The sequence below is a fragment of the Photinus pyralis genome, unplaced genomic scaffold, assembly GCF_008802855.1.
Source record: "Photinus pyralis isolate 1611_PpyrPB1 unplaced genomic scaffold, Ppyr1.3 Ppyr1.4_LG4, whole genome shotgun sequence".
NCBI lineage: Eukaryota > Metazoa > Arthropoda > Insecta > Coleoptera > Lampyridae > Photinus > Photinus pyralis.
In genome coordinates, this window is record NW_022170511.1 from 7,159,734 (window position 1) to 7,178,012 (window position 18,279).

Here is an 18,279-nt window from a genome sequence, read left to right on the forward strand (position 1 = left end):
CTGCAATCTTGAACTTATCTACGAAAATGAGCAACAGCAGGGCGGATAGACGGATAGACCTCATTTCCCACTATTAAATACGTTAAAAAGGACCTTGCACTCAATACAGTAGTCATATAAATAGAATTCAATACTTTTCAGTTTGCACCTACTTCAACTGAAACTGTTGTACTTAAAAATTGCATATCTATTAAATCTAAATGTTGTACTTACATATATAACGTTAGAGAAAATGATATTCTCGTAACGACTGGCGCCCTCCGAATAAGTTTCCATAACTGGGTCGCGCCAATAATGAGGTTGGAATGACTTTTCCATTTTACGATACTAACATAATAAAGTTTTCAATACAGATGTATACTGTCTCTACTCTCTTGTAGGATATTGTCCTCCCATTTCACGTTAATCATAGAAATACGTTATCGTAATGGTTAATTTGGTGCATTCAAAGGAGACGGCATGAAACTTAGCGATCTCCACAAGAACGCGTACCTATTTTTAACTAAGGCAAGAAGCTCTTTAATTAAGCTTAATTAATTAATTAATTGCTGATCAGAGCTTAATTATTGAGGGCCTCTTCTGGATCTCCGAACACTTCAAATGCTGGAGAGAATGCGCCGCGATATTTGACTGACCTCATATTGCACCCTCGGGCATCAACACACCAATCGTCAATCCTCTGATTGTCCTCTCTGCCAACACTTGCAGGTCGCGATGGTCCTATTTGTATTGCTTATACTTGTGTTAACATTTTACGATTTCATTATTTAGGATCACCACTACATTATTCTTACAAGGATGAAAAATTATTCTAATATACTACTGATTGGAGCAACGATATCCTAGTTAAAGAACATTCCAATTCTCGATGTGACCCAAACGCTAGTAAATTCCAATTACTTATCATCAAAAGCAATTGCTCCAAGAATTAGGTAATGCAAAAGGGAATGTAATTAAATAAATCGTAAGCTTGTTTCAGTTTTCGGGCGCCTTTTGTAAATCGATCGAGATCTCAGCAACGGAATAGCGTAGCACTTACGAGTTTTCGGAATTGTATTCGTACTATCGTGTTATTCCTGCATCGCTTAGTCTGAGAGCTATCATAGTGTGTGTATGAATATCAATTTTTTCGTTTAATAAAATAGTTGTCCGATTTTATCTAATTCACGAGTATGAAATTATTTACTCCCATACAGGTTAGTAAGTATTAAATGAAACACCGGTGGAGGTAGCTCCAATTAACATCGACTCAGTATGCATCAATGTAACTTGTTTGACTTGTTTTTTTCTTACCAAGGCTTGTGGTTTGGCGACCGTGATTTCTAGATCGATAAACGTGCCACCAAAGCATAGTATCACTTGGTCATGGATTGACATTTCATGAGCAGATTACTTTTGCAACCTCTTTGTTGAACGTGGATTACATAGAATACTCGAAGTTTTCTTCAAACTTTTGTCAATATTTATAATTTTGTTATATACCTAGTTTGTACAATTACTCTGCTCAACTATATTGCACTAATTTGATTCATTTGCAAAAAAAGGTGTTGTATTTGTTTGGATTTCGGTTTCCTCTTTTGATTATTAAATATCAAGCATCATATCGCCCGCTGCTGGTTATTATGATTATGACGCATTCAGCGTTTATCGTTTGCCGATAATTTCGCGTCCCAAAAGTTAGCGTTATCTTCATTACGTTTCCTTTTCAGTAAGGTGAAGTTTTCCTTAATTGGATTAATGTTCTGTGCCACACTGGAAAACTGGAGTCTGAGGAGGGCATTCCGTGATTTGTTCTTGTGACAGTTCAGTGTTGTTGTGCGATAAGTGTCGATTATCTGGCGTCTGGGATTACATTAATATGCATGGTTTTAATTGGTGAAATATCTCAATTTGTGTAACATGCTACTTTTGAGTAGGTATTAATTATTACTGCGCTTGGAAAAGTACAGGGTTTCAAGGTTTCCTAAAGGTCACACCCCATATTTTTTTTTCCTAAAATATACCCAATAAACATGCTTTTGATGCAGCACATTTCATAAAATATGAGAGGTGGGGGAAGGAGCACATCTCTTTAAGGACTTGAATGCAACGTCGGTTTAGGTTAACAGATTTTCACATAATTGGTCTTATTGGAAGCAGAGTTGGACTGGGTCAAGCATAGAGTGACCCAGTGACCTGGTGACCCAGTTAGTTTACTGACCCAGTGACCCGGTGACCCAGTGACCCAGTTGACCCGGTGACCCAGCTTGACCCGGTGACCCAGCTTGACCCGGTGACCCAGCTTGACCCAATGACTCGGTTTGACCCGGTGACCCAGCTTGACCCAGTGACCCAGTTTGACCCTGTGGCCCAGCTTGACCCAGTGACCCTCTTGACCCGGTGGTCCAGTTTAAACCGTTGACCCCTAAGTTGATCCAGTTGAATCCGGTGACCCGGTAATTAAATTATTGTTAAGTATCCGGAAAATCTTAAGGTTAATTGTTATTCAAATTTATAGCATTAGGTTTGTATTGGTATTTAAATTTTGTCATCCAAAACAATTTCAAGTAACTTTTAATTTTAAAAAAACTTCCTCAATAATATTCGACAACAAGCACTTAGCCCAATTTCATTCAAGAGAACTAATACCTAAAAAATCAAACGCATTTGTTTATAGTTTGTAGTCGAGTAGAAGAAAATTACATGTGAATGAACACCAGTAAGCAACTGGTAAGCCCTGAAGCAAAGAAATGAAGGAGGGAACTGTTTAGAAATAACATTACTATAATATAATTCGGGACATGGAAAGTTTTTTACGGCAGTATTAAAGCAAGCATCACAGAAATGGCAGTTGTCAAGCAATCGAGTATTATTCTCAACAAACCAGCAGTTTCATTTATTTCATAATCTGTACACTTGAACCGAGGTCACTGACTTAACTGCGTTATTCGATCAAACTAGGGTACTGGGTCAAATTGGGTTCCCGGGTGAAATTGGGTCGCTGGGCCAAACTGGGTCACTGGGTCAAACCGGGTCACTGGGTCAAACTGGGTCACTGGGTCTAACTGAAGAGAGTATGACGTGACCCAGTGACCCAGTTTAATTCAGTGACCCAGGTGACCCAGTTGACCCAGTGACCCAGTCCAACTCTGATTGGAAGGAGCTTCGTGTAATCAGATCTTACATGTATAGTCTTTTTAGTAAATGTAATGAAAAACCATTAAATGGTATTAATTTAAAAATGCAAAAATTATTGTGCTTTGTGGATTTTTACCCAAAATTTCATCTTCTTCTACAATATATAAAAATGGCGTTTTTTTACTATAATATCTTGATACTCCAACGCTGAATTGTTACTTCTGATACTCAGAAAAAAGCTGCTTAATATTTGACAATTTTACGATTTTCGTAAAATCCAATAATACGAAATTTAGCAATAGTGCCGACTTTAACACATTGTATGTGCCATAGATTTAAATTCTGTGATACTGCTGTGTACTCATTTAAATTTAATTCTTATATAATTTGAATCCTTTTCTGTTTATACAAATTTGACTTCTTTATAATTGCACACATTTTTTGTAGTAGAAAAAGAAATATGTGTGAGTTTTGTTAGTCCATCATTTCATCCTAATCAACTTTTAAATTACACAGTCCTCAAATATGTGTTAGATGGCCTTTACACTTTTCTGTTCAGACGGGGGGAGGAGGGAGGCACCCATGAAATATTTTTTGAGATGCTATTTTGGCAAATAAAATGTCGATAACTTTTGCACGTCACTCCCAATTTGTGTTACGTATGCGTATGCGATCACGATCACTACACCACCCAAAAACACCCGTCCAGGTAGCTCAAAACAAATCAAAATTAAAACTCTCATCGTACAAATCCGGTAAAAATCGTAATATTAACTTGAGAAATTCGGTTGCCTCAATCAACTTCCGGCAATTCCAAAGAATTAACTGCACACATTTTCATTAACACTTGACTTAATTCTTGGACATGGAAACAAATATCTGACATGAAAAACTCTATCCCAATTGGTTTGAATAAAAACACAATTAATGGATTGACTTTGACGGCACACAAAAAAAACAAAGGTTGTAAACTGTTTCAACAGGATGGTGCACCCGCGCACAACGCCCTAATCGTACGAGAATACATATCGGACAAATTTCCTGGAAAATGTTATTCTCGCACGCAGTTTCCAACTTGGATTTTTAATTTTTTTGTATCTGTCCAAATAGGTCACATCAGGAAAAAATAAAAACGAAATCGGCAACTTTCGGTTTTTTTGGCATATTTTTGGAAGTAGCGGAATTTTTTGATTTTATTTAAAGCGTGATACTGATAATAACTGACCAACCAGTAATGGTTCTAGCTTCAATCCAAGTAATAATAATAATATATAATTGACGGACAGTATCCATTATAAAAATGACTAATAACTTAACAATACAATTTACGTCCCAGTCCTCTCCGGAACTTCGAAAATGGTACCTATACTAAACAGGTTAATATTAAGGTAGTGTTTACATTGAAATATGGCAAATTTGTTTGCACAATAACTGCGTTTTGGATCAAAATTTTTGTGGGGAATAACATTCATTCATATATAATGTTACGACATTTGCATGAAAATGATTTAGCTAACTCCTGCACTTTCGCCCTTATTTAGGAAATAAGATCTTAAAAAACTGCCATATAAAATACAATCTTTCATTTTTATTACACACTGATGATAATTTGTTACCAAATTTAACTTCATTCACAAGCTAAAACCTTTAGCAACCATCGGTCGTTAACAGCAGTTCATCATTTTACCTTGAAACAAAGTTATTGAGGAAATCGCAAGGTAACTTTTCCACTTTTACAGTCTTTATTATTAGTAGATGTGATGTAAACATCCCCCAAAACTCTAAGACAGACGATATGTCAATAGCAGGGCGTTTGCCTGTTTGAGTCTGTTTTTAATAAATTTATTTACTAACGCGAGACGATAAAGAGCTTGTTTTCGTACAATTTCCGATAAAAATTATTTCTGGGCCATCCGCTCTCGGATAAAAGGTTGTACGTACCTATACCGCGCAATGTTTACCTACTGAGGATGCCCCAAAAACCTCCGAACGGCGAATGTATACCTACTGCTGTAAATGAACGTTCTATTGCACAGTAGTTATAACATTAGTCATAATTTGACTCACTTATGCTCCAAAAATACTCACTAGAATTAGAGAACGATTTTGAATTTTCCTTCAGTCGCGGTATTACATCGTTTACAACACCAAGCTGAAAATCTTTGAATGCAAACAAGAAACCAATAAATATCATCCGAAAAAGTTCCTTATCCTTAACACGGATGATCGAAAGTTATAAGGTGATATCTTACACGCTTTATCAACATGGCCGCCTACCCTACGTAAAGCAAAAGGAGAATTGAGAAAAATACTATTGGTCAATAATACACTAATTGCGATGGAAAACTATTGAACAAAGGACAAACTGATGGTGGTGGTGCAAAAATATTATGATTTAAAACTAGTCTATACTTGCTTTGGATGTACCTATTGAATGTTTATGAAATTTAGCAAAAACGTCCTTGTTGACAGTTTTATTACATTGAACGGCTGCAACTCTTATATTTGAAGATTTCACAAGATTATGCTTTACGTTTACTATAAATCTTTGCTTTAAGTCTAGATGCAATCGCCTTGTGCTCTAATAGATTACGTTCTAAAATAGCACTTACTTAACTCTTTTCCTCCATAAAATAAGGATTACAGCAGCTATTTCCGTGTTAATAACACCGTATCCGCAAAACCCCTTTATAAGATAAATCAGAAACGAGCTTTAAATTAAAAAGTTACATTACTGAAATAGCTTAATACCCGAATGCAAAATAAAGCAAGAGCGTAGCTGAAGTGCAAATATTTTTAATTAAAGTGAGTAAAAAAGAAATTGAATGAAATTATGAAACTTCCGTCGTTGTAGGCGAGTTTTGAATGAAAATAACCACATCCTCGGCCGACTTTATATGAACTTTGCTGACAGTTTGCCAGATAACAAATTTTGATAAAAATACACCTACGGTTGAGTTTTAAATTTGTCGTACACTCTAGCTGTAGGTAAATACGGGAGACACTTATATTTATTTCCAACGGTATTTCATAAACGTTTTTATGACAAATGCTTTAACCGTTCAAAATTTATGTTAAAAATACGAATTTGTATGTATGTCAGATTTTAAGCGTCGCTGCTGTATTGTTTTCGTTGGAAGTTGGCGATCTTCCAAAGGACTTTGCTATACAAATGACCTTAATAACTGGAGTTAATTAATTATCAGTTTCTAAATGAATTTGTCACTTACAACCTTTTGGGTTACGAAAATATCGATTTCCCTTTCTGAATGGAAAACGTAAATTTTATGTACTGCTTTAAAACTCGTTATTAGCCATAACCATTACTAAACCGCCTCATTTGTACACTAAACAATCGCTTGGTTATGGTGTTTTATAATCTTTTCTAAAAGATTACTCTTGCAGGCGTGTGGTCACCTGGTCAAAAGAGTGCGGAAGAGAAACCGAAGGAAGTTGCTGAGCGCCAGCAAGGAGAAGATGAGCCGATTCCATCGGTTTGGCAACCACGTAGCGCAGGCGCCAGTCCAACGGCCGAAAGGAAGGAATTCAAACCGGTCAGTTTCGACTCGCCAACATTAAGGAGAAAAAATCAACCGGCGGAAAAGGTAAATTGCATATCCTATTGAAATGCTTTGAACATCTATAGATACAGTATTTGAGATCACACATATTGAAAGGTGTAATGTAATGTTTTTTGACACAACTGTAGAAGATACTCTGTCATATTGAATAAATTAAACAAATATATCAAACGAGCTCCTGGGTATGGCTATAGCATGTGTAAAACCAAATTTCAAATCTGATGTTAGTTTTGCTTTTATATATTTAAAGTGTATATGTATGAAATTTCATTTAATTGCTTCCATAAATAAGAAAGTTGGCACTGCACATCCTACACAAAACCAAACTTGGAAAATGACGCTACATTTGCTTTTATTCAAAGTGGCTATGTACCAAATTTCATTTAAATCCCTCCATTAATAAGAAAGTTGGCACTGCGCATGCGCAAAACCAAATTTTGAAGCTGGCGTTAAATTTGCTTTATTCAAAGTGCTTATCTATCAAATTTCATTTAAATACCTTCATAAATAAGAACGTTTGCAATTCGGTCTGTAAACGGTCGAGATGCGCAAAGGGCACTGTGAATGCTGATCGATTAGGCTCAAATTTTGGAATTGTGTTTTATATGGCTAAAGCTATGCGCATATTGAATTTCATGCAATTCGGTTCATAACTAACGGAAATGTTAAAAGGGCCTACTTTATTTTTTGGTCTACATAGCCAATTCACGAATTCCGATCTACAACTTTGATAAAGAATCCACTTGCAAAATGTCATCGTAATCGGTCCATTCGTTTATGAGTTATCGTGCTAACGGACGGACGGACGGACGGACACCGTAAAATTATAAACTCGCTAGGAGCTCGTTAATAATGCGACACTAAGTATTGGGAATAAAGGGATAAGATTTTGCATATACATATGTACAATTGCAATGTTAGTGGATTATAAATTTGAACATGAACAACTGTGGCTTTTTGTCTTATTAATGTAACCTCACTTCAACGAAACATTATACTCAGAAATACGAAGATATAGAAATCTTTCACCTATTAAGCGATCCGCGGTAGAGGTCGAATTGTTTCGCGGGAAGGTATTTGTCCTCGTGTTAAGGCGGAAACACATTACTGTCACGTCACGTGAGCTCACGTGCTATCACGTAAACTCACGTTACCTGCGCAAAATGTGCAACTCCACTGACGTATAGAAGTTTATGAGGTTTATGTCTTTAGAATCATACTACTGTCACCTCACGCATTCACGACGTGCTGTTCTGATCTCGCATGATATCACGCCTCCATTATCCCGCAAAATTACATTTTGTAGTGGAACGTGACATCACGTCAGGTGTTTTCCGAAGTGGTTTTGTCAAGAAAAGATGGACGAACCTTTAATTAAACTGGTGAGACAGCACGAAGTGCTATACAATCACTCCTCTGCTGAGTACCGGGATCAGAGGGTTCGACAAGAAGCTTGGGAGGAAATTGGTATAATAGTAAAATTCTTCTTTTGTCATTCTGAAATACATCTGCAGGCGGCTTGGATGTCCATTCAATAATTCGTGGACTGATTGACGAAATTCCCCCACTTCTTCTCTTCGATGATTTATGTGGTGAATCCATTATTCCATTAGCCACTGTAAAAGCAGCCACGTTTTCTATATCCTCTTCCTCGTCTGAAGAACTTGACGAAGAAGAATCTCTACTTCGCTTCATCGCTACTAATGACTAAATGCAAATCTTAAATTGCAACGACATTTACCGCGCGACACCGTGAGCGCACACAAGTGTGCCTCCTAGCGTGACATCACGCGAAAGTATGCTTGACGTGATAGCACGTGAGCTCACGTGACGTGACAGTAATGTGTTTCCGCCTTTATTCGTTTCGAGAAATGGCTATTCAAAAGACTATGGAGGCTCCAACACCGATGTCCAATTCGAGGTGAAACTAGCCCCTACACTTTTGAACTTTCAAAATGTATTTATTGCAATCGTTTTTGGCCCTTTGTTGGTGTTTCTTATTTACATTGTGACAAATTAGGAATTTAAAGTGACAAGCTCGGCGTCAAGTTAACGCCGTCATGGTTGAATTTTGGTAAATATGTTTGCAGGAATGCTTTTTTGTTCGTGCGTATTGGTATTTCTGTTACCGGGCGATCAAAAATCGAGTCACCTTTGGAAGTTCAAGTTAAGTACGATTTCCCATGTAAACAAAAATTCCAAAGGTGACTTGGCAGCAACTCATTTTTGATCGCATAGTACCTAACATTTTTGCGTATTTACCTAGTTATTCACATGTATTTGTCAAAAACATTATCCACTAGATGTCCAGATTACACATGTCAACCTCAATTGAAGTAGATACCCTTGATGTGCATGTGGCATAAGACTGAACCATAAAAGATATATGTACTATTCTCTTCTTTTTATTTTTTATTCTTTCCCTGTTTTTTCGCCCTGTGCTTCCCCACCCTATGTTTCCTTTTCACGCGCTTTTTTCTTCTTTTCTCACATCATTTTTTCTTTTTTTTGTATCACTTTTCTTTTTTACTCTATTTCTATATTTCAACTAGATGTTCATAATGACCTGATATATATGTTTTAAAAATAAAAGATGGCTAATATAAATCATATTTTACTTATTATTTTAGAATCATAATTATAAGCAAATAATGAATTATCGTTTACCCGGGTTTACGTAATTACGTTTGACGGTTGTTAGAATTTGAAGGTGATTATAAAATGCCACATTTTCTTAAAAATGCTGTTAACTTTAAGGGCCGATTCTACAATGCAAGTACATACCGAGAATAAGATATACCTAGAATAAATGTCGACGGTTGCGTTGGTTACCATTGTGTGAACCAATGGGATACATGTCGCTATGGCGGTTATTCCAAGAATATCTTATACTGCATAAAAGTGTAATTGTAGAATTGGCCCTAAATGTTATTTCTCACACTGTATATTTAGTAATCTGCAGTGTCAAGTCAATTACCCGGTGTCTCAGAAGGACCTGATTTGACCCAGTAGTAGGTACGGGGACACTAGCGTGGGAAAATTGTGTGGTCTAGGGCATTGCGGCAGATGGTCCAGGGGAATTTGGGTGGTTGGTCCATCATCTTAGATACTGCGCCCATTTCGGATAATGGACCATCTTGGATGCTGGAACCGTCACTTTGGCGTCATCGGTGATCGCTGGATTTTTTTAATTAACAATGGGGTTCAAACCCACGATGCCTGAAGTAGAAGGCTAACGCGTCACCATTTGAGCTACGGAAGCTTTCCCAATTGTCTACACCTTTTCCACTTTTATTCGAGAAACTATCAAGTTAATTTGAGAAAGTATCAATTGTATTTGAGAATAGTAGAATGTATTTGAGAAAACAACAAATGTAGTTCAGAATAGTGATTTGTATTTGAGAAGGTATCAAATGAATTTGAGAGTAGTAATAAATTGTATCCAAGAAATGGTAAAATGCATTTGAGAATCAATTGAAAATGAGAAAAACAAAATCACATGTATAACATAGCCTGATGCTGTTGCGGGACTACATACAGTAGCGGAATTATAAAAATTTGATTTTTATTATAATTCATTAGGAATAATATTACATTCTGAAATACAATAAAATTAAATGATACTTTCTCAAATACAATTGACTGTTCTCAAATACATTTGATGTTTTCTCAAATCCAACTGACTATTCTCATCTACTTTGACGTTTTCTCAAATACAAGTAACAATTCTCAAATACAATTTACAACTTCTCGAATAAAAGTGGAAAAGGTGTAGTTAAAGGTTGAAGAGAGAACCAAAACAGTGTACTTTAAACTTTAGCAATTTTGCAACTGTGCAAAATTGCATTTATTATATAAACTATAAATAGAATCGATGAATCGCGAATTGTTCGTAATTACTTCACGTTTCTATATATGGTGTACTCTTCCTAGCCAGAAAACTTGGTTTTCACGTACACCAATTAAAAACAAGTACAAATTGTGCACAACCGTTGTGCAGGTAAAGCGCATTTTTTTTTGCTTTTATTCCAAGTGGCTATGTATCAAATTTTATTTAAATGGCCAATGGTACCATGAAGGAAAGAACTAGTTCCACCCCCCCCCTTCCCCCTCCATCCCATACTTTGATAATAGAGCAGAAAGAAGGGCAGTAGTTTGTAGAAAACTGTTCCTTGCGTTGAGACCTTTAATTCGAATACAATGAGATAAAATTAATTTTTAACCTCCCCCCCCCTTCAGGCCCCATCGCTCACTGTTCTCGAAAAAGAGCCGCACGGGAAAGTTTTAGATTGTACAAACCAATTTATTTCGATGAGACCTTTCATTAGAATACCATGAAGGGTAGAACATGTGTTTTCCCCCCCCCCCCCATTTTCGAAAGTTTCACATGGCACCACTAACGGCATGCGTATGCAAAATCTGAAACCAATTGGTTGTCGTTTGTAAAAGTTATGCACGTTTTACTTTCAAAAACAACATCTCAGAAAATAATTGGTGGGGGGCCCCCCTTTTAGACAGCGAAAAGACTGCAAAAAATTCCAGGACTCTAGGACCATTCCCCTAGAAGTAGTTCAAAATGGTAGAAGTGGGTTCGGACGGACGGACGGACGGACAAAACGCAAACAATAGCACATTTTTTGAATTCTTAAAAAATGCGCTAAAAAAATGAAAAGTATTCTAAACCTATACCAAATTACATATGAACATTTCTACGAGTATGTTATATGCTATAAATAGACTTACGCGCTATTATGAAACGTGCAAAAATGACAGTTTTAAAAATATTAATAAATAATAAAATTATTGAAAGGATAAATTACTAAACATGTTATACAGAGTTTCCGAAAAAAAGCTGAACCCGGTACATTACCATTCCTCGCCATTCTAAGTCTAAAAATTGGTTCCGGTCAAAGTCCAAAAATTGTGGGCCAAAGTCCAAAGATTAGTTATCGGTCAAAGTCCAAAGTCTGTAGCTCAAAAAGACGTGGTAGTGCACCGCTACACATACTGAATCTGAAGTTTCTTGGGTTTTTTCAAAATAAAAAAAAAGTGCGACAAGACAACTCTCATTCAGGTTAAGGTGGGCCAACCTGCGAAATTCCCCCAGGTCATCTGCTGAAATACCCCGGACCAACTGCCAAAGCACAGCGAGCCAACTGCCGGAATATGGCACCCCGAGTCAAATGCCGAAATTTGAAATTGCACCACGAACCAATTACCTACCAAAATTTGATCTTGCACCCCGGGCCAATTGCCAAAATTTGACCTTGCACCCACGCTAAAGTGGCCCAATACCTACTTTTAAAGTAACCTGTTTACATACATATTATAATTGTTGTTCCATTACTCTTAATTGTACTGAGTGATTTAAGAAAAGGTACACTTACAATCTAAACTAAGAGACAGAATGCATATCTTGCCGTGAGAACTGTTAAGTAGTCGGTTTTTTACTACTTATAAAAAATTAGGCTCGCTGCTTTGGGTTTGATAAGTATTCCATTGTACATTTCTCTCCATTTGGACTTTTTTGAAGGAGCATTACTTTCAGAAAGACACCCGCACAAAACATCAAAGCATGAAATGGAAAACAAATCGATTACTAAGGGCAAAAAAACACGGATGTCACGATCACAAAAACCATACATGTTTGTTTGTTTTTTCCAATGAACAGTCAAACCAAGCCAACAATTAACAAGTCCGTCAAAAAGGCGATGGTTTGGTGTCGCTGTATTTCATAAGTACAGTCTGTGTCAATAGTGTTTGGCGGTAAATTTAAACTTGTAGTATTTTGCATTCTTTTATGTAGCTACGGTTGGAAACTGGAGAAAGAAATTTAGTAAAAGTATTACAAACCAAAATAGCAAAATAGTTATTACTAATGACCAAGCAATGTGTATTTAAAACTAATTCAACAGTATCGTCCTCACTTTCCTCTTCACTGATTTCAGAACCTTCGTCTGATGTATTAGTGTTTACTGTAAAAGATAAACTTTCTACAACTTCATCTAACAATCCATGGCGTTCCACATTTCTTCTTCCAATCTCTTAACGTGGATTATGTCGTCTCCAGACTTAGGTACTTTTCGATTTGATGATGAGATGTGCATTTTCAATTCATTCCAATTTATTTCTGCTTCAGTCAGTTTTATATACACCAGGTTCTGTTAGCAAGCACTCCATAAAATGGATGGATTTAGGTTTCGTAAGAAAAAAGGAAACATCTACACGCTGGCAGCTTTCTCTTTGTCGAATCCACGACCCTTTTAATAACATTTCTGGCTTCGGAATGCACAGCTTTTTTTCTCTTTTCTTGCCATGCGGATAAAATTGGTTCAACAAGCGAATTTTATAAACTTTTAATTTATACATATGTCACCGCCACATTTTTTTATGGACTGTACACACCTGCGTTGTAGGTATTGGCTTCACGTTTTCCCGCCACGAATTTTGTTAGTGTTAGTTCGTATATTTTCGGTCGAACTTGTTTGCTTGATGGGGCTGTACTTTGAAAGGGGCTACAGTGACTTTAAAGTCACTGTAAACGGGGCAAACCGTTATACGTTGACCGCGCTGAGGAGGTTATGCACCACTGCAGTGGTGAAAATCTCCTCGAAGTTTAGACGAATTATCTCAATTATCGGTTCTTTTCTTGCCAACACTCTGTAACAGTTTTAAAACAATGCCAACATGTTGTCTATATTTCACTTTTATTCACTCTGTGTATAACTTTTTGCGCCGTGCTGAATGCAACCCATCTAGTAACTTTATGCATTTGCGTTGGTGTTATTTTCATATCTATCTATGTTCGTATTGGTGATAATTCATTTCCGTTTTCGATAAGCGTTTTGGAGATTTCCTTATATGGTATTGTAAAGGCCGTTCTGTGATTTAATTGGTTGGAGATAAATTTCTTCGTTGCACTAGCCTGAAATTCGGAAAGAAAGTGGGGTCTTCTCGCTAGAACTTGCAGGAGGAACGTGTGTGTTTTGACTGGGATTCGGTGTGTGTTTTACCACCTTCATGTTCCGTTGGTGAATTAACCATTTGCGAAAGCATTTTTACTTGCCAACGAACTTAAATGTTGTGTCGTTAAGGAATCTAAATCGACAGCAACTTTCCGAAATGGAATTTTAATCTTGAAGCCGAAACACTCATCGATACCGATCCGATCCACGATATAACGCCTTTTACATTACTTGCTGTTTGACGAAGTTTTTTTTGTTTACTCTCTACTTAGAGAGTCCTTGTATTGGATAGGAGTCCTTGTACTAGATAAAATCCTTGTACCGATCTACGTACCGAATGGTGTTATTGAGGATGGATTGAACTTGGGAAGTTAGGCGACAGAATATTGCAGAGCAGTGCCGTAAAATCTAGCATTGCAACGTTACGATCTTGCGGGCTAAGCCGAACTCTTCTAATAACCGACACCTTTTTATTGCACTACGTAGAAGACTTACACCAGGACCCAGAGGAGCCATTCAGACGTAAATATTTGATCCTGTGGTGATGTAAATGTTATAAATTTATCTGTTTGTATTGAATTGGACCCACATTGTGGTAATTGGCATATGCACTAAAGCCAATAGTAATACTGTTAATTAGTCAGCTTGGAATATTGGGATACGATAATTGATAATCACTTAAGTATTACTCCCATGTACGAAGTAATAACCAGTATGTAACGTACGAGCTCGTAACGACTTGAACCACTTCATTGCCCCCAAGCTACCGATTAAGGGATTGAAATCACTTTATCTAATTCATCACTTGTGCCACGGTAACAATATTTGTGTTCTGACCCCAGAGATTCTGGTGGGTTTTATTCCGTATTTCATGGGGGAAATTTTTTTTTTGTAAATGTTTTATGTTTGAATTAATTTGGAGTATTTATTTTTTAAAGCCTCATAGTTGGACCTAAGTTTTTGGGATTCCCATTGGGGAACCGAAGTTTTGGTTGTGCTTTTATGAAGGTGCAGAGCACCCCAATAAATAATTATTTTTGTGGGATTATAGTTACATATTTTTCAAGCTAAGCTACCTTTCCTAGTTCGGGTAGTGATAAGCGAAATTGGACGAATTAGGTGGCGCCCAAAAGACTCTACCAGAACCACTAACCGTAAGTAGAGAAGATTGAGTTGAAATCGAGGATAGCTACGGAGCTATTACCAATTGTATTGAATTCTTTTACCTACGTCCCTGTATTGTCTTGCTCTCTCCGCTGTTTACCCTTTTGTCAACAGAGCTAGCTGGCCGGTCAGCGGCGTGTGTTTTTATTTAAAAAGCACATGGTATTTTTTGTAGCGCCTTGCCTTTTGCAGCTCGCGCGTTATAACTCCAACGCATAATCCTCCAACCAATTGTTTCTTTTTGGTTACAAAGAAAGAAAAAAAAACAAAAGTTACACTAAAAGGACGCCAACTTTTGTGCATTTTCCAACTCATGTTGGAAGGCGCTATTATGGCCACTATCTCCGTCAGTCCGTTCGTCCGAGGCCTTCACTACTCCTACAGTTGTCAAAATATTTAGTTCGTTTTTTTTGCATTCGATAGTTCAGCCACCTGGGCCAAGAAAAATCTTGACGATTAATTTGCGTATGTGGAAACTGTCCAATGTCAACTTTCTTATTTATAGTGATATTCTTTGAAACTTTAACAACAGCTGCTTCTAGGAAAGACACGCTTATCGCATATTTTAAACATCAGGTGTGAGCATGCGCAAACTGCGCAGTTTCTTATGTATAAGAATATTTATGCCATTACTTATTTTCTTTTGTACACATAAATAGTCCGTTGCATGACCTTTCGCCAAATATCGATCAATTCATGGAAAATGCGCTAAGTTACTGAAAGCGAAAACAAGCGGCTTCGAGCTTACGCGACACGAGCGTCAACAAACGACTCACTGCTCGGTAGTAGCGAAGTGTAATATAGGCCAGTCATCTTAGACAATAAAAAAGGCAAACATCGCAAAAAATGCGGTAATTCTGAATATTTGTCAGGTTGTTAGAGTCGATAAGACTAGTGTGAATCTAAGTTTGCAGCTTCGAAAGACTTGTGCTAACTTCAGGGTGGTCGAAAACTCTCGAAATTTTCGGACTTCTCGTGGTTTTTCGTTTATAACATTCATACGGTACATCCTAGCGTTGTAGTTTAGAATAACACTTTTAAAATAGACAAAATTTGATACAATTTGAGTCCAACCGGAGCTCTATAGGTCTAATAGATCCCAAGTTACGCTCATTCAAATGTTGGTAATTTTTTTTAAAAAGTGCAAATTTTAAGTTTTGGTCATCTTGCGTGCAAAATACCGGCTAAAGGAGTTATCCTACGAAGAAGTCATGAGAAAAGGAAATCAGGGAAATCGTGACCAGCTACATCAGGTATACATTCAAGCATATTGGAAAAAATGTGGCAGTGGTGTTTGACGGTTACCCTCAGGATGGTGAAGGAAGAAGCACAAAAACCGCTGAGCGAGTACGCCGGTATGCAGCCTCTCCTTGTGCCGACATTTTACTTGAGCAGTCCACCCTAATAAAGACGCCACAGGAGAAAATGTTGTCAAATGAAAACAACAAGCGCCGCTTGATCGACTTCCTCTGCTCTGGATTCGAAAGTGAGGGTATACAAATCAAGCGCGATGTGGAAGACGATTGTACCATAGTACGCACAGCATTGCAAAAGAGCAGTTCATATGACAACGTCATCATAGTTGGGGAAGATGTGGATCTTCTCGTTCTTTTGAATGCCTTGGGTTCCACTGTTAACAACGTTTTCTTTCAAAAAAGTGGTAGGGGTGACTGCGGCTGCCAGCAGTTTTGTTCAACATCATTCAATCGTGGCGGCGTGCCTTTTCCTCCCGGATTGGTACTGGTCATACATGCCTTAACTGGTTGTGATACAACCTCTGCCATTTTTTGGCAGGGCAAGACAAAGCTACTCGGCACATTCGAGAAAAATTCTCACCTCATTTCAGTAGCCAGTACCTTCCTGAACACACAAGCCACCCACATTGAGGTAGCCACAGCTGGTGCCAAGTGCCTGATCGCGATGTATGGGGGAGGAGCCAGCGATGACCTTCACACCCTCCGCTGCAAAACCTTCGTTCGCAGAGCTGCGAACGCCAAGGTCAACCTTGCTCGTTTGCCACCCACTGAAGACGCAGCTGCTCATCACGCGTACCGCATGTACCATCAGGTGCAGACGTGGTTGGGAGCAGACAAAGACCCAACCGTCTGGGGCTGGACCAGAGATCATCAAGGGCTACTTCCTGTAGCTTCCACGAAGCCTCCTGCATCCACTTCTCTTCTTCAGTTCGTATCCTGCAGGTACCGGAAAGGCTGTAGAGGGGGAGCGTGTTGTTGTATAAAAGCAGGGCTCAAATGCTCTGCTCTCTGCAAGGCATGCCAAGGTTCAAGCTGTCAGAACGCCCCAGTCGTTATGATAGATGACTCGGAGGAGGAGGAAGATGACGCCAATCCAGAAGCCGGATATATGTCCCAATCCTCACCCCAGGAGCCCTCAATTGCACCTGAGCGTGAGCCACAACCTGGACCTAGCACGAGGCGCAGAATGTAGTCCTCTTCCCTCGCCTTTTTCTTTTTGTATTTACGAATAATTTCTATAATAATAAAATTTGGTTGGGAAAATGTCAAATTTTATCTCCTGTGTATTGAATATCTTCTAAATGAACAGGCAGATCGTAGGGCTCCCAAAGTTTAAAATTCTATTTTCCCTTATTTTCGTTTTTTCAAGATAACTGGTGAACTATGGAAGCTACAGGCCTCTTTCTGCGCTTAAAATGAATCTAATTAAATGTACTACAACTCCTTTTCTCATGACTTCTTCGTAGGATGACTCCTTGAGCCGGTATTTTGCACGCAAGATGACCAAAACTTAAAATTTGCACTTTTTGAAAAAAATGACCAACATTTGAATAAGCGTAACTTGGGATCTATTAGACCTACAGAGCTCCGGTTGGACGGAAATTGTAGCAAATTTTGTCTACTCTAAAAGTGTTATTCCAAACTATAACGCTAGGATGTACCGTTTCAAAGTTATAAGCGAAAAACCGCGAGAAGTCCGAAAATTTCGAGAGTTTTCGACCACCCTGAAGTTAGCACAAGTCTTTCGAAGCTGCAAACTTAGATTCACACTAGTCTTATCGACTCTAACAACTTGCCAAATATTCAGAATTACCGGATTTTTTGCGACCTTAGATGTTTAAAATGACTGGCCTAATAGTAGTTGTTGCGTTTTGCGATTAAATATTTAAATGGATGCAGAAGACGCGTATTTTTTAGAAACTCCTTACAAAAGACGGAAAAGAAGATTGTGTTGGGTAAACCCTGTACTGGAAAAGAGGGCGTGTCTCAGCGAATTCAATCATCTCCATCGTGAATTAGAGAACCACTCTCCGAAGTTTTTTGATTGTTACCTACCGAATGGGTCCTCAGACCTATTTATACATCCTCAATTCTTATAAAGGCGATCATCAGGAAAGAGTATAACTAACTATTTTAGCCAGGATTTTAGCTGAATGGTGTTTGCAGACAGACGCGGATACGAGCCCAAATCCCATC

The 18,279-nt window shown here is 37.9% G+C and overlaps 1 protein-coding gene across 10 annotated transcripts in view; it reads left to right on the forward strand.

The window, feature by feature from the left end:
- The window catches only part of LOC116168956, a gene marked incomplete at its 3' end in the record, with an annotated part of 104,221 nt that overhangs the window by 66,359 nt on the left and 19,583 nt on the right, over positions 1–18,279 (forward strand). For all 10 annotated transcript variants that reach the window (XM_031484978.1, XM_031484977.1, XM_031484979.1 and 7 more), the window contains 1 exon segment: positions 6,523–6,722. In XM_031484978.1, coding sequence (XP_031340838.1) covers positions 6,523–6,722 — 200 coding nt within the window.